General features: G+C 55.4%; 1 protein-coding gene across 5 annotated transcripts in view; it reads left to right on the forward strand.

Annotated features, from left to right (window-relative positions):
• Positions 1–23,609, forward strand: part of SEPTIN9 (septin 9) — a 165,401-nt gene that overhangs the window by 132,423 nt on the left and 9,369 nt on the right. For 4 of the 5 annotated variants that reach the window (XM_027080813.1, XM_027080816.1, XM_027080815.1 and 1 more), the window contains 4 exons: positions 19,192–19,383; positions 21,859–21,987; positions 22,369–22,450; positions 22,718–22,855. In XM_027080813.1, coding sequence (XP_026936614.1) covers positions 19,192–19,383; positions 21,859–21,987; positions 22,369–22,450; positions 22,718–22,855 — 541 coding nt within the window. Of the gene's footprint in view, positions 1–17,559; positions 17,657–19,191; positions 19,384–21,858; positions 21,988–22,368; positions 22,451–22,717; positions 22,856–23,609 lie in introns of those variants that run through there. The other variant, XM_027080818.1, reaches the window with a different exon arrangement.

Here is a 23,609-nt window from a genome sequence, read left to right on the forward strand (position 1 = left end):
ATCCATTCATCAATTGATGGACATTGGGGCTGTGCCCACTTTGTAGCTCTTTAGAATCACGCTGCAGTGAGCATTGGTGTCCAGGTTTGGGTGCGGGTGTGTGTTTTCATTTCTCTTGGGGTCACTGGGGAAAGCTTGGCTCACCAGCACTGAGTCGGGGGTGCCCTGTTGGTCCCTCGGGCCCCACCCCCAGTGGCTGTGAGCATCTTGCATATCATGTCTCGAATCTGTGTGTCTGTGCAATTTGCTGGGGGTTGTTTTGTTTTCACTGTTGAGTCCAGAGCCAAGATCCGTGGAACAGGATGAATCGACGTGGAATCAATGCATGGATGAGTTGGGGGGCGGGGCGGGGGCAGAGAAGCCCGTTGGGTCCGCAGCTGGGGCCTGTCGCTGACTTCTAGTTTCCTTTGCCTGCACGGGGCCCAGAACAAGGCAGAAAGGGGAAATGGAAGGCTTGTGTGTCCTCTTCCAGGGAGATGGGGAAGCATGCAGCAGTGAGCTAGTCGAAGTGTGAGAGGAAGTGGGTCGATGGAAGGAGTGGGTGGGTTTGGCGTACCCTCCCCCAGGGGGACCTGCCCCTCTCTCCACCAGCCTTGGCCCCGAGGGGGCGTGGGGGGGGTAGGAGGCGTTTCCTTCCTGGGAGGGTGGAAATGTAGGGTGGGGGGCTGCCTCTGGGATCCAAGGAGGGGGTGAGGGTGGCCGCAGTTCTCCCAGATCTGCAGGAGCTACATGCTGCAGCGTTTCTGACGTTCTGTGCATCACATGCAGAAAAGGTAAGCTGTAGAGAGAATGCATGTCGGTTGTCTTTTTAAACCACCGCACAAGTGCATCCAGGAAAGGCCCACCCCTGCACACGTCTGGGCGCCCGCTGTGTCCACTCTCAGCTTCGCAGCCGGGGAGCGCGCTGGGGAGGGCCCACAGGCGCGGTCTCGGGTCTCGGGAAGGCGGTCTCGGGTCTCGGGAAGGCGGCGGAGCGGCCGGGCTCCCTCCCTCCTCCTCTGGGCCCTCCCCGCCCGGCAGCTGGAGGGACCTCTGCTTCTCACCAGTTCTCAGGCAGAAATTACCATATGAATGTGGCTCCTTCCCGGAGCCGCCGGCTGGGGAGACCTGGGAGGGGACAGGCTCCCACCCTCGGGGCCCTCCTGGTTCTGTGCTGACCGTGGCACAGATCGATCTGGTGGAAGACGCCGGGCGTTTTCGATCCACAGTAGGTCCCCTCTGGATGCGGAGGGTGCGGGGGGTGGGTTGGGGTCTGCCTGCGGGCAGGGCAGAGCCTGCTGGGTCCCAGCAAGTGTGGGAGGCCCTGGAGACAGGCGTGCTCCTTCCTTTAGCTTTCGTCTCAACTTGTAGGAGAACGTGTTGTTACTGTAGCCCTTGTTATTTTGGTCTGATGTCAAAAGTCTCAGCTAATTACAGCAGGAAATGTAGACTCTAAGGAAGGATGTGAGGACGAGGACAGGGAAGGACAAATCTGAGCGCTCTGTAAACTGTAAAGTGCTGTGCGCAGGCCAGCCCAAGGGTCAGCCCTCCTCTGATGGCCCAGCCCGGCCCCTACTTGTGTCTCGATTTAATACCCTTTGGCAGTTGGCCAAATCACTCTTAAGTTTGGGCTGGTGATATGTCACATTGAACTGCTGGACAGCAAATTAACGGATACCTAGTGACTGGTAGCCTTTCCACTTCACGTAGGGGACCCACTGCTCGCCAAAGCCCCAGCCAGGCAGGCCAGGCCAGCTGCAGCATGGGTGCAGCGTGGCTGAGGTTTCAGAGTCAGCACAGAGCCCAGGGCGGGTCCAGGTGTTCGGGCCTGAGCTCCCTGCACACCAGCCCTGCCTGCCTCAAGCTTCTGGGAGAGACCCCACGTGCCTTGAAGCCCCAGTTAGGGGTGGGTGAGGCAGGTGGTAGGGATTAGGGACCACCCAGTCTCCCCGCCCCAGTGGGCGCCTCCATCCCCCCACTGACTGTTTCCTGAGCAAAATGTCCTGAATGGGCAGGAGCTGTCCCAGGATGTCCATCCATCCTTCCGCTGAGGTGCTTTGTGACTGCAGAAGGAGGACGGAAACCGGAAATTGTTCACATCTCATTCACACGCTGCTGCACACGGAAAGCCGAATGAGGGGGAAGCCCATGGGAAAGGATGCAGGCCAGCACTGCGGGAACCTCGCGGAGGGGCCAGGGCTGGAGAGGCGCCACCTGGATTGACCCGGGAGCGGTGGCCGGCCCCGCGATGCTCTGGGAAGAGAGGAGGGCAGGAGGAAAGGGCAGTGAGCTCACCTTTCATTCATTCATTCATTCATTCAACATCTTACTTACTGGGCGCTCGAATGTGTAAGGTTTTGTGAGCAGCAAAGGAGACAGACCCAGGCGTTCAGCAGAGGAGGATAAAATCTGCAATTTCAAGTTGTGCGCAGGGCCACTCCGGAAGAGAACCACGGGACCCAGCGGGAGCCCCCCTGAGCAGTGCTGGGGGAGAACCTCTCTGAGGAAGCTTGTTTGAGCCGCAGAAAGGAGCCAGGGAGATGGTGCACATATCAAAACTGGAGAGGTGGGCATGTGCTTGTATTTTATTAGCAAATTAGAGCATTTACAGCGCCAGGCACCATTCTCTGTGCTTTGTAAGTATCTGGTTTGGTCCTCATAGTACTCTTACGAGGCAAGTATTGTTATCCCATCTCACACATAAGAAAATTGAGGCACAGAGAGGTTAAGTTACTTGCTCAGGGTCACACAGGGAGTCTGGGATGGAACAGGATCCCAGCCCCAGGATTCTGGGGCCTCGGGATCTTGTGTTTTCCCAGGTGCAGGGAGAACTAGTTAGGATTTCAAGCCAGGGGGATGATGCAATTAATTTCTTTTAAACAGGCCTTCCTGGTGCTTTGAGCGGTTGGACTGCGGGGGAGGGTAGTTGATGGCGATGGTTTGGATTGTGGGAGCCATGGAGGGAGGGAGGCAGGGCGACTGCCTGCAAGATGTGTGTTGGATTCGGATTGATAGGACTTTGGGGTGGATGATTGGATCTGGGGAGATGGAAGCGGCGGGGGGACCAAGGCTGGCCCCTGGATTTCTAGCTGTCATAAATGGATGCATGGAGATGCCATTACTCACAGGGGAGGGGGTGGGGTGGGGAGGGTAGGCTCGAGGTCCAGAGTTCAGTCTGGGGCATGTTCAGTGGGAGACATCTAGACTTCCCTAGGGCAGGGGCCACAGGTACCCAGTTCTGGGCAGGGGGCCTGCCATAGCGGGACATCTCTGCTGAGTCATGATGGACTCAGGGGACCGGTCAGGTTGGCACTGGTGTATGAATCTGGACAGAGTTTGGCATTCGATGCCCAGAGGATGGGCGATAGGTAGAGGAGGAGCCAGCGAGGCGGCTGGGAACCAATAACCAGAGACAGAGGAGAATCAGCAGAGGAAAAGCTGGGCCGTCAGGGCTGCATCCCTGCGAGTTGGGGTGAGGGGTGACCCCTGTGCGTTTGCTCTTCAGAGCGTGGGCGGCTCCATCTGGCCAGAGCCCCAAGCCCAGAGATGCACCCAAGCTTCACGCACAGCGGGGGCACGCAGGGGCCGCAGGCAGCTGGGCCCTTCCTGCTTCGCTCTGGTGTCCAACCCGCAGGGGGCTCAGGGGTGTCTGTGCACCCTGCCCGCAGCCAGCTTCTCCCCCGGGCAGTGGTTCAGGGGTGATGAGCGTGTCTCCCAAGGGGTGTCCAGGGAGCTGTCCACACACACTGCTTTCTTCTGGAGTGAGCCTGTGGTAGGCGGAGGTGTGTGTCTCTGAGGCTGCTTGGATAGGCGGGCCATCCATCCTCACCCTCACCTCAGAGAGCGTTTGAAGTCGTGGCTCAGGGTGTGTCCTAAGATTTCACAGGCCTGCTCTGGCGCGTCCGCTCCCCTGAGTGGCTTCCTTGGGAGAACAGGGGCTCGAGGTTGTGTGGGGCGGGGAGCAGTGGGGTCTTCCCGCTAGGCAGGGCTCTGAGCAGCCCTGCAGGCAGGTGGGCACAGTCCAGGTGGGCTGTCTGCAGAGCGCACGCGGAGGGAGCCATGTCAGGGGCCTTGCAGGTTCCCAGGCCATGAGCACACTTCCTGACCTGCTGCCCGGAGTTGGCTGGGCTGGTGGTGGTGGTGGGGGGACATGACTCCAGCTCCCCCCAGGTCACATCAGCCCGGAGCTGGGACTGCCATTGGATGGCTGACATCGTTCTAAATGGTCCAGAGCTGCTGACCCTTCGTTTCTTCCCCCCCCCACAACCTTCCCAGACCCTCCAGCCAGTGGTACGAAGTGTCCTGCCTCCTTAAAGGGTCATGGGTCAGGCTTCCACTCCTGTCCCAGGAATTCCCCCCTCCCCGCTTGTCCCCCTCCCTGGCCCTGCCTTTAGCCCCTGCCTCTCTGAAGGGACCAGGACCTGGGGAGACCTTAGGCAGCATCCCGGAGCCTGAGTGGACGGATCTGCACAGGAGAAGGGCATTGCTTGATACCTTTGAGGGGAAAGCTCTTTTCCTACTTAGCCCCTGGCAGCAGGACGCCCTGTTGCACCCCAGAGACCCCTGTCTAGTTCGTGTTATTTTAAATGATCTCATCAGTTGCGGGAGGTGGAGCCCCCAGCGCCCCCAGCCTCCCCAGCCAAGGAGCTCTGGTGTGCATCTGCTGACAGTCCTGCTGATAGCAGAGGGGGCTGGGGGAGGGATGCTCTGCCCCTCCCCCCCCCAGGGGGACATCCCTGATAAGAGGAAATTCCACCCTGTGACAAATGGCTACTTTCCACCCATCAGAGGGGGGAGATCTTTTCTTTCTCTCTTTAACTTGGCAAGCATTTGCCAAGAATCAACGGAGGAATCTCTGTGGCCGGCCGCTTTGGACGCGGTGGGCGGGCTGGCCAGGGCCAGATTCTGGGTTTGCCTTGGGGCAGGGGCCCATCACGCTGGAAGGTTCCCTGGGGTGGGAGGCGGCTCAGGGGCACATTCCCTGATCCTGCGAGGTGAGTGGGCGGTGGAACAGGAAACGAAAGATAAATCCCTTGACACAGGAAGTCGGAGGCCTCTTCCCTGGCCTTCACTGCAGGCCGCTTTTTAGGAAGTGAATGGGATGGAGTGCAGGTTGGAGCCTGCTCTGACCAAAGATTGATGTCTCAATAGGCCGCTGAGCCCGGGTGAGGAGCTCTGCTGGAAGAGGAGGCGGGAGGCGGGCTGGAAATGAGAGAACAGAAGGGGCCTCTTCCAGAAGGGGGGGCGGGCTCGGAGTTGGACGCTGTCCAAATCTGGCTCTAAAGACCGACGCCAATTGAAACCGTGTTGGCAGAAATGAAGAGCTGCTTGAGATTCTTTCCTGGACAAAAGAGAAGAAGTTTGCTTCAAAGGGTTTGGCGAGAGAAAGGGGCAGGCAGTAAGAGTGGAGAACGCCCCCCTCCAGGACTTTGGGGCGCCCTGGGCCCCTGAATGAATAGAATCGGGTGAGAACGGCGCTGTTCCTGCCGTGACCTCTCCCAGGTCCTGCAAAGGGCGCAGGGTCGTGGGAACTCTTTCCACCCAATCTCTCCTCACACAGAAACCGTAAAACTGCAGTTTCATGTTGGGTCTCCTCTTGGGAAAGAGCTGGGGCTCCAGCGGGGAGAGATGCAGCCCTTGCATTTGCAGAACCCTGGCTTTCTCTGCAGAGGCCTTCACCTTTGTGCTGGATTTCTAAGCTGGGTTTCAGGCCAGAGGGCAAAGTCTCAGATTTCTGGCCTCACGCTTACCCATCAGACTTCGGGGAGACGCTTCCTGCCCTGTACAAAGTGTGAAGTGTAATTCGATTTGGAATTAGTTACCAAATTAGATGAGCCATGTGCACTTTAAAAATTCACGCCTTGATCCCTGACTGCACAAATTTGCAAAATTCGGTCGTTTATAGTCAGTTTCCATCTTTAGAAGGGAACAGGAAGTTCCCCTGTGACATTTATGGGGAGTTTGTAGTGGCTTGGCCGGCTTAACAGGGACACAAGGAAAAGCGGAATCCGGTAAATGGGAAAGGATTCTGTTTCAAAGCCCTGCAGAGAATGGCACCCCTTACATCCCTGAGCCACCCCCACCCCCCCACCCCTCCCCCACCCCACCGCACCCCCCACCCCCACCCCCGGCTCGCAGCTTTCTCCTCCGGCTCAGGAGTGGAGACCAGCTGTTCATAGCCTCTTTTCCCGCCTTTGATCGTTTTTTAAATTTTTTATTATTTAAAAATATTTTTTTTTGGCTGTGGCACGTGGCTTGTGGAATCTTAGTTCCTTGACCAGGAATCAAACTCATGCCCCCTGCAGTGGAAGCTCAGAGTCCTAACCACTGGACCGCCATGGGATTCCCTGATTTTTTTTTTTAAATAAATTTATTTATTTATTTACTGATTTATTTTTGGCTGCATTGGTCTTCATTGCTGCGTGCAGGCTTTCTCTAGTTGCGGCGAGCGGGGGCTACTTTTCGTTGCGGTGTGCAGGCTTCTCATTGTGGTGGCTTCTCTTGTCGCCAAGCCGGGGCTCTAGGCACGTGGGCTTCAGTGATTGTGGCTCGCGGGCTCTGGAGCACAGGCTCAGTAGTTGTGGCGCACGGGCTTAGTTGCACCGTGACATGTGGGATCTTCCCGGACCAGGGCTCGAACCTGTCTCCTGCATTGGCAGGTGGGTTCTTAACCACTGCGCCACCAAGGAAGTCCCTCCCTGATCATTTTTTTAAACTCTTTCTCACCCTTCTCTCACCATGGAACCCAGAACATCTTTGTATGTTGAGAAGTTCAATTCAGAGATAATGTGATTAAATTCTAAGTTCTCATTAGACCAAATTAATTTCATCAAGAAAGCTAGGGTGGGCTTCCCTGGTGGCGCAGCGGTTAAGAATCCGCCTGCCAGTGCAGGGGACACAGGTTCGTGCCTTGGTCAGGGAAGGTCCCACAAGCCACGGAGCAACTAAGCTCGTGTGCCACAACTACTGAGCCTGTGCTCTGGAGCCCGTGCTCCACAACAAGAGAAGCCACCGCAATGAAGAGTAGCCCCCGCTCGCCGTAACTAGAGAAAGCCCGCCTGCAGCAACAAAGACCCAACGCAGCCAAAAACAAATAAAAATAAAATAGAAAAATAATAAAATAAAAGAAAGCTAGAGGTTCTTTGATGAATCCCCCCAGATTGTCCAAATTTATTTGCATGTGTCTGTCTTCATGTGTATTTTTTTTTTAGGGAGAGTGTCCTTACCTTTCAACAGCTTCTAAAACAGGTTTGTGATACATACACAAAAGTCCTGAATTGCTGTGCCAGACTGGCTTCCTTGCATGTAAGGGACTACTGTGAATCTGCCTGGAAGTTTTAGGCTGATAAACATTTGAATAAATGAACTTCATGTTCCTATGTGCCACCACTGTTTTCATTCAGACTGATTTTAAGCCTATAGTGTTTTCTTTTTGTTTGTTACTAAGTAATAGGTACTCAATAAATATTTGTTGAATGAATCATTGTTGTGGTCCTGGTCCCCAGGACCCCAGGATCTTTTTCAACCATTATCGTTTATAGCCATTTTTAAAAATGGAAGTATTGTTGATGTACAATATTATATAAATTACAGGTGTACAATATAGTGATTCAGTTTTTAAAGGTTATACTCCATTTATAGTTATAAAATATTGGCTGTATTCCCTGTGTTGTACAATATATCCTTGTAGCTTATTTTATATGTAAGAGTTTGTACCTCTTAATCCCCTACCCCATCTTGTCCCTCCCCCTTCCTTCTCCCCACTGGTAGCCACTGGTTTCTTCTCTATATCTGTTTCTGCTTCTTTTTTGTTATATTCACTAGTTTGTTGTATTTTTAGATTCCACATTTAAGTGATATCATACATTATTTGTCTTTCTCTGTCTGACTTATTTCACTTAACATAATACCCTCCAAGTCCATCCATGTTGTTGCAAATGGCAAAATTTCGTTCTTTTTTGTGACTGAGTAGTATTCCATTGTGTGTGTGTGTGTGTGTGTGTGTGTGTGTGTGTGTGTGTACACACACATACACATGCACCACATCTTCTTTATCCATTCATTTGTTAATGGACACTTAGGTTGCTTCCATATCTTGGCAGTTGTAAATAATGCTGCTATGAACGCTGGGGTGCATGTATCTTTTTGAATTAGTGTTTTTGATTTTTTCAGATATACACCCAGAAGTGGAATTGCTGGGTCATATGATAGTTCTATTTTTAGTTTTTCAAGAAACCTCCACACTGTTTTCCACAGTGGCTGCACCAGTTTACATTCCCATGAACAGTGTATAAGCGTTCCTTTTTGTCCACATCCTCGCCAACATTCGTTATTTGTGTTCCTCTTGATGATAGCCATTCTGACAGGTGTGAGGTGGTATCTCACTGTGGTTTTGATTTGCATTTCCCTGATGATTAGTGATGTTGAGCATCTTTTCCTCTGCCTGTTGGCCATCTGCATTTCCTCTTTGGAAAAATGTCTATTCAGTTCTTCTGCCCATTTTTTAATCAGGTTTTTTTTTAAATGTTGAATTGTATGAGCTGTTTGTATATGTTGGATATTAATCCCTTATATGTCATTATCATTTGCAAATATTTTCTCCCATTCAGTAGATTATCATTTCATTTTTTTTTTTTTTTTGGATGGTTTTCTTTGCTGTGCAAAAGCTTTTAAGTTTAATTAGGTCTCATTTGTTTACTTTTGCTTTATTTCCTTTACTTTAGGAGACGAATCCAGAAAAACATTGCTACCATTTATGTCAAAGAATGTTTGGCCTATGTTTTCCTCTAGGACTTTTATGGTTTCCGGTCTTTTAGGCCCTTAATCCATTTTGAGTCATTTCTGTATATGGTGTGAGAGAATATTCTAATTTCATTCTTTTACATGTAGCTGTCCAGTTTTCCCAGCACCACTTATTGAAGAGACTCTATACCCCATTGTATATTCTTGCCTCCTTTGTTGTAGATTAATTGACCATAAGTGTGTGGGTTTATTTCTGGGCTCTCTATTCTGTTCCATTGATCTATGTGTCTGTTTTTATGCCAGTATGGTACTGCTTTGATGACTGTAGCTTTGTAGTATAGTCTGAAGTCAGGGAGTGTGATTCCTCCAGCTCTGTTCTTCTTTCTCAAGATTATTATTATAGCCGTATCTTTGACATCTTCTCCAGGGCAGTTTCTTCTCCAAGGTCTACCCGCCTCTGTACGTGTATCTGGTTTCCAGACCCATCGCTGTCCTGTTCTCTTTTGTTCACCCACATTTCCTGAGCTGGTTAATAACAGTGTCTCCGTCAACTTAGTCACTTGTACGAGAAGTGGGGAGTCATCTTTGAGGCCCCTGGGGGTTTTGTCAGTTCTAGCTGGGGCCTCGTGGAGGTGGAGGTTTAGGATGAGGATGGACATTTTGATACGTGCTTGGCATCAGTCCACCTGGAACCTCTGGCTGGGGCACCAGGTGTGTGGGCCTCTGATGTGCCAGGGTTTGCCTTCATCAGCAGCGGTGTCTTGAGGGAGCTGTAGGTAATCCTGAGAGGGCCCTGGAATCCTGGACCCCATGCTGAGCCTGGCGGCTGGAGTTGAAGAGCTTGGCCTGCCAGGCTTGGCCTGCAGGCTCCTTTTCTCAGGAGTTTATGGAGACTAAGATGCTAATGCACTCAACAGGCCTTTCCAGATGGCTGGGTGGGATCCCCTCCCAGCAGCTCCTGGGGAGAGCACCCAAAGGAAGGAAGCGCTGGAGCCCTGAGGCCTCAGAGCGCTACCCCAGCACCTGGCGCTTTCTGGGTCTTTGCTCTAGGAAACCTATACTTCTTTTAGCCTTTTCTTGGCCTGTGGAGTCACCCTGCCTGCCATTCACTAGCTCTGTGACCATAATAAGTGACAAAAGCACTGTAGGCCTCAGTTTCCTCATCTGTGAAATGGGGAAACTAACAATACCTGACGTATAGGGTTGTCGTGATGTTCCCTAAGTTGGTGCGCGGAAGGCATTTAGAATAGCGCCTGGGGCAAGCAAGCCCAGCAAACGCTGGCTGTTGTGATTTGCGTCATTCCTTTGTTTGTTCCTTCGTTCGCTCAGCAAACATTTAGTCTTGGACTTGCCACGTGCCAGGCCCTGCTCCGAATGTGGCAGCACAGGAGTGAGCATAATGGCTGAGGTTTGTGGCTTCGTGAATCTTACGTGGGGGGGACACGTGGTTAAAGTAAACCACACACATCACTGTTCGGTTATCTTTTTTTTTTTTAATTTTTATTTATTTTTGGCTGCGTTGGGTCTTTGTTGCTGCATGTGGGCTTTCTCTAGTTGCAGTGAGCGGGGGCTACTCTTCGTTGTGGTGCACGGGCTTCTCATTGCAGTGGCTTCTCTTGTTGCGGAGCACGGCCTCTAGGCGCACAAGCTTCAGTAGTTGTGGCACGCAGGCTCAGTAGTTGTGGCTCGCGGGCTCTAGAGCGCAGGCTCAGTAGTTGTGGCACATGGGCTTAGTTGCTCCGTGGCATGTGGGATCTTCTCAGACCAGGGCTTGTACCCGTGTCCCCTGCACTGGCAGGCGGATTCTTAACCACTGTGCCACCAGGGAAGCCCTGTTCAGTTATCATTGTTGAGACTGTATAAAGTGGAGCGCAGGCCCAGCAAGAGAGCAGTGAGGCCAGCTAATCTGGGCGCCAGGCCGGGCCCTGCAGGCCTGTGCAGCACCCAGGGAGGTGGGAGGGAAGGAAGGGGCAGCTCTGGTCACTCTGTCCCCCTGGCACTTCCTCCATCAGGGACATGCCCATCTTTAAGAAGCCTCTTTGCAGGGGGCAGGGAGCATCTGCTGTCTGGTCCTGGCCATGGGCTCAGGTGCTCAGGTGGGGGCTGTGACTGTCCCCTTAGCCTGCAGTGCTGCCTTCCCCGTGGTCCCAGAGGGTGGGCTCCAGGGCCGCTGGGGATGGGGGCCCCTCTGCTGTGTGCATAGCTGCCAGATGAAGCCGGGAGACTGCCTGGCTGCGAGGAGCACCTGGGCGAGGGTGGGACGGGGAAGGAAGGCTTCACTGAGGGCGGGGTACTGGCTGGAGACACAGTTTCCTGCAGGAAGAGTACGTGGTGGTCGGCTCCCTAGGACCCCCAACATCAGACCTCTGAGTGGGTCCACCTGGATCTGCCTGGTGACACTGGCTTCTGTTGGGTGGCCTCGTGGGTGTCTGTAGACAGGTTGGCTCGGCCACTGTGGGCGGTGATTGAGCAAGGCCTGTGCGGGTGTTGGCGCCGGTGTGCCTGGGGAGGGGCGGGGTGAGATCAGGAGCCCTGAGCTGGCTTTACCCTGAGAGCTTTGTCCTGGGCTGTGTCCCTGCCTGTGACACGCGTACCACGTGGCTGCCCCCTCTGGCTGGGCGGCCCAGGGGCCCTTTTGCTCCTATAGAGCCACCTCTGCACTGGGCAGATGGGGCCGATGCTCGGGGAGGATGGAACCTGTGGGGACGTTTCTGGGCCGCAGGACAAGCAGCAGGACGAACGGGGAGGGGGCGGGTGGAGAAGGGTGACCCCTGGGTGTTGCAAGCCTGCCATGCCGAGCCCCCTCCCACGGCCGCCTTGGGGCTGCGATGAAGTGTGAACCCCCCTGTGAGGCGTCGCACCCGGGAGCAGGCTCCTCTCTGGGCGGTACCTCCCAGCCAGACGTGTGTCCCACCGCCCCGGTCCCGGCGAGCCGCAGACAGCGATCCCCACCCTGGGGGCAGGGGGAGAATTTCTCCCTTGGAGCAGAAGTCCGAAGCTGGCGCTGGTGACTTACAGCCCCCCACCGTCAACTCCTAGAACAGGCGGCCCAGCAGGCCCCTGTGGGGAAGGCGAGGGTGAGAGGTGGGCAGCCCCATCAGCGGCGGGACCAGATGCCACCAGCCTGTGGGGACAAGGGCTCCCCACCAGGGAGGCGGGCCTGGGCTCAAAATGGTGGCCTGCGGAGAGAAAGCGCCAAGGTTTCCTCTGGCTGGTCTGGACGTCCTTGCTGGGAGATGACGGGCTGCTTCCACGGCCGGACAGCACGGGGGGCGCGCAACAACCTCAGGCCTGAGTGGGGGCGTCTGGGCCTCAGCTGTCCTCCAGTCGTACCGCTGGCTGGTGGGCACTCATGGGCACAGTGGGTTCTTTTCAATCCATCTCTACCAGCAGCGTCTTCGTTTTTGTCGTAACGTAACAGCTCATTGAGACATAATCCCCACACCATGCAATTCACCCACTGAGCGTGCGCGTCCGTGGCGCTTCTTCCCAATGTTGAAAAGCCGTCATCGTTACCTAGTTCCAGAGCGTGTTCATCACCCAAAAGGAAATCCCACAGGCATCATGGCGCAGCCCCCGGCAGCCGCGCATCCGCTCTCTGTCTCTTCTGGACATTTCATTTAAATGGCCTCATACCGTATGTGGCCTTTCACGTCTGGCTTCTTTCATTGTGCGTAACGTTTTCAAGGTTCATCTGTTGTAGCCTGTCAGGACATCAGTGCTTTTTTTTTTTAATTTTTTTTTTTTTGGAGTATGTTTAGTTTACAATGTTGTGTTCGTTTCTGGTGTACAGCAGAGGGATTCAGTTTTTACATAAATATATTCTTTAGCATATATATACGTTCTTTTTCAGATTCTTTTCCATTTTACTTTATTACAGGGTATCAAATATAATTCCCTGTGCTCTAAGGTACGACCTTGTTGTTTATCTATTTTATTTATTAGCCGTTTGTATCTGCTAATCCCAAACTCCTAATTTATCCCTGCTTCCCTCCCCCACCCTTTCCCCTTTGGTAACCATAAATTTGTTTTCTGTGTCTATGGGTCTGTTTCTTTTTTGTAAGTAAGTTAGTTCATTGTATCATTTTTTTAGATTCCACGTAGAAGTGATATCATGATATTTGTCTTAGTCTGACTTACTTCACTTAGTGTGATAATCTCTAGGTCCATCCACGTTCCTGCAAATGGCATTATTTCATTCTTTTCTTATGGCTGAGTAGTATTCCATTGTATACATATGCCACATATCCTTTATTCATTCATCTAAGACATCAGTGCTTTTTTTTTTAACATCTTTATTGGAGTATAATTGCTTTACAATGGTGTGTTAGTTTCTGCTGTATAACAAAATGAATCAGCTATACATATACATATATCCCCATATCTCCTCCCTCTTGCGTCTCCCTCCCACCCCTCTAGGTGGTCACAAAGCACCGAGCTGATCTCCCTGTGCTATGCGGCTGCTTCCCACTAGCCATCTGTTTTACATTTGGTAGTGTATATATGTCAATGCCACTCTCTCACTTTGTCACAGTTTACCCTTCCCCCTCCCCGTGTCCTTAAGTCCATTTGCGTCTTTATTCCTGTCCTGCCCCTGGGTTCTTCAGAACCTTTTTTATTTTTTTTTAGATTCCATATATATGTGTTAGCTTACAGTATTTGTTTTTCTCTTTCTGACTTACTTCACTCTGTATGACAGATTCTAGGTCCATCCGCCTCACTACAAATAACTCAATTTCATTTCTTTTTATGGCTAATATTCCATTGTATATATGTGCCACATCTTCTTTATCCATTCATCTGTTGATGGACACTTAGGTTGCTTCCATGTCCTGGCTATTGTAAATAGTGCTGCAGTGAACATTGTGGTACGTGACTCTTTGAGTTATGGTTTTCTCAGGGTATATGCCCAGTAGTGGGATTGCTGGGTCATATGGTAGTTCTGTTTTTAGTTTTTTAAGGAACCTCCATACTGTTCTCCATTTACATTGATAAACCCTCCAACAGTGTAGGAGGGTTCCCTTTTCTCCTCACCCTCTCCAGCATTTATCTGTAGATTTTTTGGTGACGGCCATTCTGACCGGTGTAAGGTGGTACCTCATTGCAGTTTGGGTTTGCATTTCTCTAATTACGTCAGTGCTTTTTATGACTCATATTCCATTGTGTGGGTTTACCACACTGTGTTTACCCTTTCATCTGTGGGTGGACCTTTTAGATATTTCTCGAAAAGCTACTTTTTGCCACTCCCTGGGCTAGGATTGGGGGTACCGCTGAGTGAGCCATGGCCTCGGGTTTGAGGAGATTGTGGGGTAGGAGCTGGGGGGGAGTGCAGGGCAGGCTGGAGGGACCTGCAAAGGACCACGTGGGGCCAGGACGAGAACCTGAGGCCCCTGGTTCCTGGCCTCGAAGCCTTCAGGGGGGCGCTGCACCTCACTTTGACTGCGGGATGACCGTGTCGCCTATTGTCCAAACTGCAACCTTTCTGAGCACCACCTGGGTTCTGTTAATAATTAAGCTGGATACCAGAAAAATTGAAAGCAGGGACTCAGACACATGTCCACCCATGTTCATAGCAGTATCATGCATCATAGTCAAAAGGTGAAAACCACTTAAGCATCCATGGACAGATGAATGGATAAACAATGAAGTACTATTCCGACGTAAAAAGGAACGAAATTGTGACACAGGCTGCAACAGGGAGGAACCTCGAGGACATTATGCTCAGTGAAAGAAGCCCGACACGAAAGGACAAATACAGCATGACTCCACTTTTCTGAGGTTCCTAGTGGAGTCTGATTCACAGAGACAGAACGTAGAACAGAGGCTATAGGGGGAGGGGGAGTTAGTGTTTGATGGGCTCAGAGCTTCTGTCCAGGATGATGAAGGCTTTCGGAGGTGGGTAGTGGTGGTGGTTACGTGCCATCCTGAATGTATTTAATGACGCGGACTCAAATACTTAACATGGTCAGAATGGTCAAGGTTGTACGTTGTGTCTGTTACTGCAGTAAAGAAAGTGATTAGGAAGTGGAGGGAAGGCGTAAACTGGCGTGTTAAGGTCACCACACACACCCCAACCCCAGGTGGTCACTTGGGCTTTTCTTCCCCAGAGGAGGGTGGTGCTGTGGTGGGCAGGGATGTTGCCCTGGGCCTGGGAGCCTGGGGAGAGAGCGACTGACCCAGAGTGGCCGACCCGGTGGAGCAGGGGTGAGGCTGCCCCAGGGGTCACCACCCCCACCACAAACCTACATTTCCTCCTCAGACTGTGGCTCTGGGAAGGAGGGGATATGGTGGTCCACACACCGCCCCCCCACCCCACCATCCCCTTTCCCAAGGGGTTCCCAAGTAGGAGCAGTGAAAAGTAGCAGCAGCTCGTACTGTGTGACCTTGGATAAGTTACTTAACTTCTCTGAGCGTGAGTTTTCCACATTTAAAGACCAGGGCTCCCTCTTGCTCTACTTGCCTGAAGTGAGAGTCACCTTGGACATAAATGTGAAACCTCTTATTTTTCTAGTAAGAACTTCCCTTTCCTATTAATAGCATTTGATGAAGTTTAGGTGTGAAACAAAAACAGATAACAGGGCCATGGGGAAGAGGGTGAGGCCTCAGCCGCAGGCAGCTCACTGGAGGAGGTGGATTGGACACAGGTCTGGGGGGCGAGTCAGGAGGTGGCGTCTGGCCTTCGTGGAGGGTCTGCAGGCAGCCTGGGGCAGCACAGCCCTCCTCCCTGTGCTCCCCACCCCACGCTGAGGGGAGACTCCTAAGACCCCATTCATTCAGGAGTATTGGTTGAGTGTCCCCTCCTTGTAGGTCTCTGGAGGCTCAGTGGGAATCCATACATATCACTGCCATAGTCACTGGAGCTCACGGTCTGTGGGGGGACATGGATGTTAATCAAATATCGCAGGAGTGAATGTGAAGTTACAGGGCTGATTAAATTCAGTGAAGGTCTCAGGTTGGCCAGACCGCTTCCAATGCATTTCAGAAAAACATCACTCTGGGGACCTCAGTTTCCTCATTTGTAAAATGAGTAGGTTGGACAAGAATTCTGTGCTGTCCAGTATAGTTGCCATATACCCTGTGTCATTCTTTATTTGAAATTAATTAAAATTAAATTAAATAAAAAATTATGATCCTCCGTTGGACCAGGTGCATTTCAAGCACGCCAGTCACATGTGAAAACAGTTGGTGATTCTCCAAAAAATTAAACATACGATTACCATTTGACCCAGCAATCCCACTTCTGGGTTTACACCTGAAAGGTTTGAAAGCAGGGTCTCGAGGAGATATTTGTACACCCATGTTCCCAGCAGCACTATTCACAGGAGCTGGAACATAGAAGCAACCCGGGTATCCATCAAGGAACAAATGGGGAAGCAAACTGTGGTCCATCCACACAGTGGAATATTACGCAGCCTTCAAAAGGAAGGAAATCCTGACACACGCTACAACGTGGATGAACCTTGAGGGCATTAAGCTCAGTGAAACAAGCCAGCCACAGAAAGACAGATACTGTATGACTCCACTTAACATGGGCTACCCAGAGTAGTTAAATTCATAGAGACAGAAAGTAGAATGGGGACTGGGGGGTTCGTGCTTAATGAGGACAGGTTCAGTTTTGCAACACTCCTGATCTGCACACTTAAAATTGGTTAAGATGGTACATTTTGTGTTATGTACATTTTAATCACAATTTTTGAAAAGTCACACGTGGCTGCCACACTGGATGGTACTGGAGTCGCTGGTCTCCGCCGTCCCATCCAGCCGACTGGAGCCCCGGGGGCCTGCAAGGGGTCGCACGCAGACAGCGTCTCTGGGCGAGCTGGCCTGCCAGGGCCTCTGCTCTCGCCCGCACGGTTCTGAAGGCAGACCCCAAAGCCTCCTGGCTGGGTGGGCATAGAGGGAGGGTCCCGCGTCTGTGGGCCATCTGGGTGGGTGCAATTGGGGTTGCCCACCAGGGGGCCTCCCAGAGGAGGAGGGACCTTGCAGGAATGTACCCTCACCTGTGCAAAAGGCCAGGCCTTTCCCTCAGCGGGTGGGGTGGTGCTTGTCATGTTTTTATGATTATTTCTCAAGCAGGGCCCTGGTGGGCAGGATGTTTGCTTTGGTTTGAGTTTCTGCAGTGGTTGTTGGTGCCTGTGGAGGGGCCGGCTGGAGTCTCTCTCGCTCTGCTGCTCCCAGGGCCCGTGGAGGGAAGTGAGGGGGTTCAGGGGACGCCCCCCACCCCACCCCCTGTGCTGCTCGGGAGGGGGGGTGAGGGATGGAGGGAGATGTAGGGGTGGGGTGGGGGGCTGGCCCAGTCCCGGGCAGAATGGCTCCCAGACCCGCAGACAGATGGAAGCAATTTTCGGTCACGTGGGGCAGGGCTGAACTGCCGTCCTGAAAGACAAGGCCCCACGTCTGTCTCCAGGAAACAGCCCCAAAGCCACACGTTCAGGCCAGATGCAGCTCTGGTCTTTGTTTATTTAAAGATGCCGGAGCCCGGGGCAGAGTGTTTCTGAAGAGGGAACAGAGGCACAGACCTTCCAGGCCATGCAGGGAGGAGGCCCGCGAATGGCGGTTGAACCCCCACTGGGCCCTTCGCCTTTCCCTGGCCTAGGGCGGTGGTGGGGGTGGACCTGGAACCGAAGCCTCAAGCATCAGCCTGTTGTTAGGAGAGATGCTTGCGCCCCTGGCAACCCCTGGCGCTTTTATCTGCGTTATGTTCCTTGCTCAGCACCCCCATTGTGGGAAGCAGGAATGGCTGTGCTTGGTCAAGGGCAGAGGAGATGGGGAAGTTACTGGCTGACTTGAGGATGAACCAGCAACACCCCAATTTCTCGGATTTGTAAGCAAACGGTGCCCATCATCCTTCCTGTCTTACTGGCCTGGGCCTCGGCGTGGGAGGAGAGGGTGCTGGCCCCCATCTCGGCTCCTGAAGACAGATGTGTCTGCAGAGGTGCGAGCCTGGGGACGGGGTAGAGTCCGTTTTTTTCCCCGGGAAGTGGAAAGGCAGTTTATCTGAAAGCCCAGCAGTGACCTTCCTGACCTGGCGACCTGGGTCCTGCTGCTTCCTGGGGCAGGGTCGGAGGGGGTGGGCAGGAGGGCACGTTTGGGAAGGCCGCTTGCCCACCCTGGCGGTGGGGCACGCCCCCTGGAGCATGGGGCACCCGGAGCCGATGCCCAGGGAACCGACAGCCTCTCCCCAAGGGCTGGCGGGAGGGGCTCGCGGGGCCGGGGGAGGCATCTGGACTCGCTGTGTGGTCGCTTCCCATGAGCTCAGGGTGCCCCAGGAGGAGAGACGGTGATCCTTCCTGGGAGGTAGGATGAAGCCGAAAATGCTTCTTAGTGGGAAGAGCTTGGACCCAAGGGGGCAGGGAAGGGGAGCTGGGGGGCCAGCCGGGGAGGGTGTGGCCTGGGCATGTGCCACGTCGGGGGCTCAGTGGGACGCGGCCAAAGTGCTCCACCCGGACCCTGGTGGGGACCCTGCACTGTCCTGAGCGCCCTGACCAGCCCTGCTGGCCGGGTGCACCTCAGGTCCCCACTGGGGGGCTTCTGGGGGGCATCCCCCCACCCCCAGACCTCCAACCTGGGCATGTGGATTCTTGAGGGCAGCACGGGAGGAAAGGAGGAAGGCTCTAACCTATATGTAGACCGCAGAAGCTTGAGGTATTTCGAGCAGCTCAGCCCGTTCGCAGACATGAAAGCAAAACCTCCTCCTGGCCTGTGGGTGTGAGGCCCACAGGTGCTGGGCGGCCAGAGAGAAGATGGCCACCTGGATCTAGTCCAAGGAGGGGGGAGGCGGGGGGCAGTGCCCCCAGGTGCTGCCCGGGGCCCTCTCCTTCCTGCCGTCTCCCAGGAACGCTGGGCCTGGAGGAGCTAGCACTGCATCCAGGCCCTCCTGCCTCGAAAGAACGCCCCTCGTCCCAGCACTCCTGCCGCTCCAGGGCTATTGGCTGGTACCTGGGACTGAGCCAGTGCCGGCCCCCTCCATCCTTCCTTCAGAGGGCTGTCCTCTCCTTTGTCCTGGCTCATGGGTTCACCCAAACACTGGCTGTTTGACCCCCAGGGCCCCTTCGGCCGTCAGGCTGCAGCAGGTGTTGGGGCCAAAGGTGAAGGAGATGGGGGGGGCCCACCTGGGTGCCCCGGGCAGGGCAGGAGGGTGGGGGGCAAAGAGCGCTCCCCGCCGTGCGCAGGCTAGTTCTCCTGGGTGCAGCTCAGGTGAGATAGAGGAGGGTTCAGGGGTCAGCCCTGCCCTGGAGGGGAGGGCCCCAGCCTAGGCAGGGCTGGCGGCTTCAGATCTGGAGTGAGGCTCTGTGGGCCAAGCTGAGTGGCTGCAGGACAACCTGGGCCTCCGGCTCCAGCTCCGGGGCATTTCTCAGGGGTCTCCCGGGCAGCTGAGCCTCAGTTTCCCCACCTGAGGATGTGGGGGCTTAGAGGACACCTGCACGTGTCCCCCGTGACCCCCTAACGCGCCCGCTCGTCGTCCCGCAGCCACCGAGGCAGCTCCCGGCAGCGTTGGCGACATGGCCGACACCCCCAGAGACGCCGGGCTCAAGCAGCCGCCCGCGCAGAGGAACGAGAAGGCCCCCGTGGACTTCGGCTACGTGGGGATCGACTCCATCCTGGAGCAGATGCGCAGGAAGGCCATGAAGCAGGGCTTCGAGTTCAACATCATGGTGGTCGGTGAGTCCCCGGTCCCCACCACTGCTCAGCCTGCCCCCGGGCCAGCCACACAGGTTCCGGGGCATCTTCTCTTGTAAAATGGGGGCGACAGACCTGGCCTGCAGGACAGATTGCGAGTGGCGTTGTGTGTGTGTACGCGTGCCCGCCAGGAGGGTCCCAGCCTCCATCAGCTCCTCAGCAGGGCCTCTGCCCATTACATTAAGAACCCCGGAGACAGCTCGGCCCCGGGCCGGGCAGGGGCTCAGGAGACGACAGCTCTCTGACCAGTGGCCTCCACCTTCTGCTTTTACCTTCTGCTGAGGCATCCCCATCGCTGTGGCTCAAGCCCTGGGTGGGCTGTGACCCCCGCACCCAGCAGGCCTGGCTGGAGGGTCCCCTGCGGCCTCTGCAGAGCTGGATGGATGGTCACGGGGAGGGGGTGGTCATTGATCAGCCCAGCCCAGACAGGGTTGGGGGGCTAGGCTGGGGGAACAGTGGGCAGCCCTTGTTCCCGAAGACTCTCAGGTCCTGTTCAGTCCTCACAGTAACCCTGTGAAGGGAGCGCCCATTTTACAGGCGGGCATGATGAGGTCATTCAGCTCACAATGCGGGCTCCACGTCTCCGCCCTCCTTCCCACAGCAGTGCCCCCGCAGAAGATGCAGCCAGGGTGGAAGGGCGCCTGTGGGGGGGTCTGCAGACAGGGGGAGAATCCCAGCCTTGCCCCTGCTGAGCTGCCTGATGCTTGCCCAGACTTCCCTGGGGTTTGTCTCAGCCTCAGTTTCCTCATCCATAAAATGGGATAGTCCTGGCCCCCAAGGGCCAGGAGGGGCACATGGGAGAACGTGTTCGGTCCCTGGCATGGTCATGGGCACTCAGGAAGATTTCAGAAGCAATTATGAGGATGGTGGTAATAAAAATAATAATAATTACAGGATAAACTTTATAATATCCTGGTTGGCATCTCCCAGGTGTCAGGGGCCATGGCTGGAATATTGGATGTAGCCCCTGGCCTGAGCTTGGTGGGGACACAAAACCATCGGGCAGAAGGGGAGATGGTGGAGGAGGAGGGCCAGTCCTCGGGCTGGTAAAGAGCTCAGGCCAGGGATTCCCGACGCCACCCTCTGGGGGATTCACACTTTTCCTTGAAAGGTTATCAAAGTTGGAAAATCAGTGTGATTTAATTTTTAAAAATAACTTTGGTTACCATGGCCTAAGGCCAGCTCAGCGCAGAGGCAAAGTGATGGGGCTGCCAGTCTGGAGTGTGTGAGCCTGTGCGCATGCGGGTGCGTGCATGTGTGTGCACGTGTGCATGGTGCTGGGGTGTGCCCGGTGCGTAGTAGGCATCTTATAGGCGTCAGTGGCCATTGCCGCTATTAACCCCCGATGTGGAAGGTCCTGGCCGGGGCCGTGGAGCTGGACTGCTGCTTCTAATCCTCAGTCTGGACTTGGCCTCAGTTTTCCTCATCTGTCTGATGGGCTAATGACAGCACCTGCTTGTGAGGGTTAAACTGCCGCTCTTAGGACAGTGCCTGGCGCACAGCGAGGGCTGCGTGGGCGAGACGTGGGGCAGCAGCAGCGAGGCGGACCCTAGGTTCAGGGTGATTTAGAGCAGGAGGGGGGGCCTTCCAGTCACGACTGAGTCCAGGTCCCCTCCCTGTTGTGCCCTCAGCCCTCGTTCTTCTTGCTGTAGGAGGGGACTGTGGGTGACGTGAGGTTTGGGCTCACAGCCAGGCCAGAATCGCTGCTGGGGCCACACCGGGGGGCGGCTGATGCCCCCGGGGCTCACTGGCCCCTCGGCCCCTCAGCTGCCAGGTCTGTTGATGTGGGCACTGGTCAGCGCTGTCCCTGCCCTTGGCAGTGAGGCAGAGCTGCCCAGTGTCCAGGGGCCCGGTCAGGCCTCCTGTGCCAGGAAGAACTGCAGCAGTGGCCTTTTACGGAGCCTGGCGGTCACGTGGCTGCAGGCTGTGTGTCCTGAGTGTGCCAACTCTTCAACCGAGATGATCCTGGGAGGCGGGGAGCCCGGCCCCCAGGGCTTTGGACTGGAGCCCCACAGTGTGGGCAGCCCGGCCCTGGGGGATGCAGACCCTCCATCCTGAGGTCCCAGGGTGGGGGGCTCTGTAGGGCTTTTCCTTCAAACCCCATGTCGATCCCAGTATGCCCAACAGCTAAGAGTGGATCTGCACTGGAGGGGCCAGCCCCGCACTTTGCCTCCCCAACACCGTTCTGCATCTCAGCTCCTCCCGGGCACCCCAGGACCTCGCATGGGGCAGTTTGACCATCCCTGTGGTCAGAAGGCGAGGGGTCCGTGTCCTGCTCTGCCACAACGCACTGTGAGAGCTCGGCCACCACCCAGGCACCCTCCTGCCTCCTGACCTCCCCCTGACCCACCCCCAACCAAGGTGTGCTGGGGGGCGACGCCCAGGCATCACTGCATCGCAGGCCCGTGACCTGCCCTCTCTGGAGCGCCACGCCAAACAGCCCCGTTCTCTCCCCAGGGCAGAGTGGCTTGGGAAAGTCCACCTTGATCAACACCCTCTTCAAATCCAAAATCAGCCGGAAGTCAGTGCAGCCCACCTCGGAGGAACGCATCCCTAAGACCATTGAGATCAAGTCCATCACACACGGTTAGTGCTGGGCGGGGGCTGGGCGGAGGGATGCCAAGTTGGGTACCTCAGGTCCCCTGAGCTGGTGACTCTCGGCAACACCTCTGGGCACATTGACGAAGGGTGAGGGGTCGGGGCTGCTCTCCGGGACCCCTGCAGGCCCTGGTCAGAGCCCCCGGAGATAGCTGAGTTTTCCACCAAAAATCATGGGCAGGGGGTGCCCAGGATAAGTGTCATCAGCTCTGCTGGACTTTACTGCTGCAGGCTGTCATCTCCCTGGCATCACCCTGCGGGCGCCCCCAAGTGGGCTTTTTTGGGGCAGGGTGGTCAGGGAGCCTGGCTGGGTGTCTGTACGGGTCCTGGGTCTCCCCCTGAGCTCGGTGGGGCTGGGATTCTGTGCAGATATCGAGGAGAAGGGCGTCCGCATGAAGCTGACGGTCATCGACACACCGGGGTTCGGGGACCACATCAACAATGAGAACTGGTGAGGGGCTCTGGGGGCCGCTTCCCCGGGTGGAAGAGCTCTAACGGGGCTGCTGGGAATCTTGCCCCTCCCCCCGACCCATGAGGTCAAAGGTCAGCATGGGAGGCTAGTGCGGGTCTCTGCTTGGAATGTCAGACACCTCCACACGTGTACGGGCGTTGGGCTGGGACTTGGGGAATTACGGACCTGCGGGTGGGGACGGGGGCCTGTCCCCCAGCTTGGGTGGTGGGTGTCCCGCTGCAGGCTGACTGGGGCCTCTCGATGCAGCTGGCAGCCCATCATGAAGTTCATCAATGACCAGTACGAGAAGTACCTGCAGGAGGAGGTCAACATCAACCGGAAGAAGCGCATCCCAGACACGCGCGTCCACTGCTGCCTGTACTTCATCCCCGCCACCGGCCACTCGTAGGTGCACACAGCCGAGGCCCGGGGCTGGGCTGCCCTGCGTGCAGAAGGGCTGGGTGGGCTGTGGTCAGCAGCCTGTGTGCCCCAGTCTCCCTCTGCCCCCGTACCACATCCCACCCACTTGTCCACCATCCAGCTTGCCTGGGAGGGTGGAGGACCAGGCGGGCCCAGGATGGTTCGGGGCCTGGGACCTGCCTTCTCAGGCTGGCCATTCGGGTAGGCCTGGCAGGCGGGTTGAGACTCTGGCTGTGTGTCCTTAGCACTTACCCGCTCTTCCAGGGTGGCTGCCGGTCCCTAAGGGGGGTGATGATGGTGTGATAACAGTCCCCGGCGGGGACCACCAGGAGGGTTTAAAGCACAGAGAATGGGTTTGGCCCCCGGCAGGGCTGGACGAGGGCTGTCGGTCAAGGCCACCTTGGTGAGAGCTGTTTTCTCCTGCGGGTTTTGTCTGCAGCTAGAGGTGCACGCACGGGTCAGCGAGGCTGGCCTGCGCTGGGTGCCCCGGAGCCGGGGTGGGGGGGTCTCCTTGCCTCCTGTGAGCAGGGTGGTCTCCCCCGTAGGGCAGCTGGGCTCCTGATGGCCTCATAGACCCTTTGTCCTTGGCTCCCTGCGGCTCTGTCTGCACCGGATACCTTGGTGCCTCTCTGCCCGCTGGTGGACACCCTCGGGCTTGTCCTGAGTCAGGACGTGGGGACGAGGTGGACCCAGCACCCAGCGGGCAGCAGGTGCAGTGGGGTGGGGAGGCAGCGTGGGT

This window comes from Aethalodelphis obliquidens, unplaced genomic scaffold (assembly GCF_003676395.1).
Source record: "Aethalodelphis obliquidens isolate GAN/ISIS:26980383/991018 unplaced genomic scaffold, ASM367639v1 scaffold44, whole genome shotgun sequence".
In the NCBI taxonomy this organism is placed as follows: domain Eukaryota; kingdom Metazoa; phylum Chordata; class Mammalia; order Artiodactyla; family Delphinidae; genus Aethalodelphis; species Aethalodelphis obliquidens.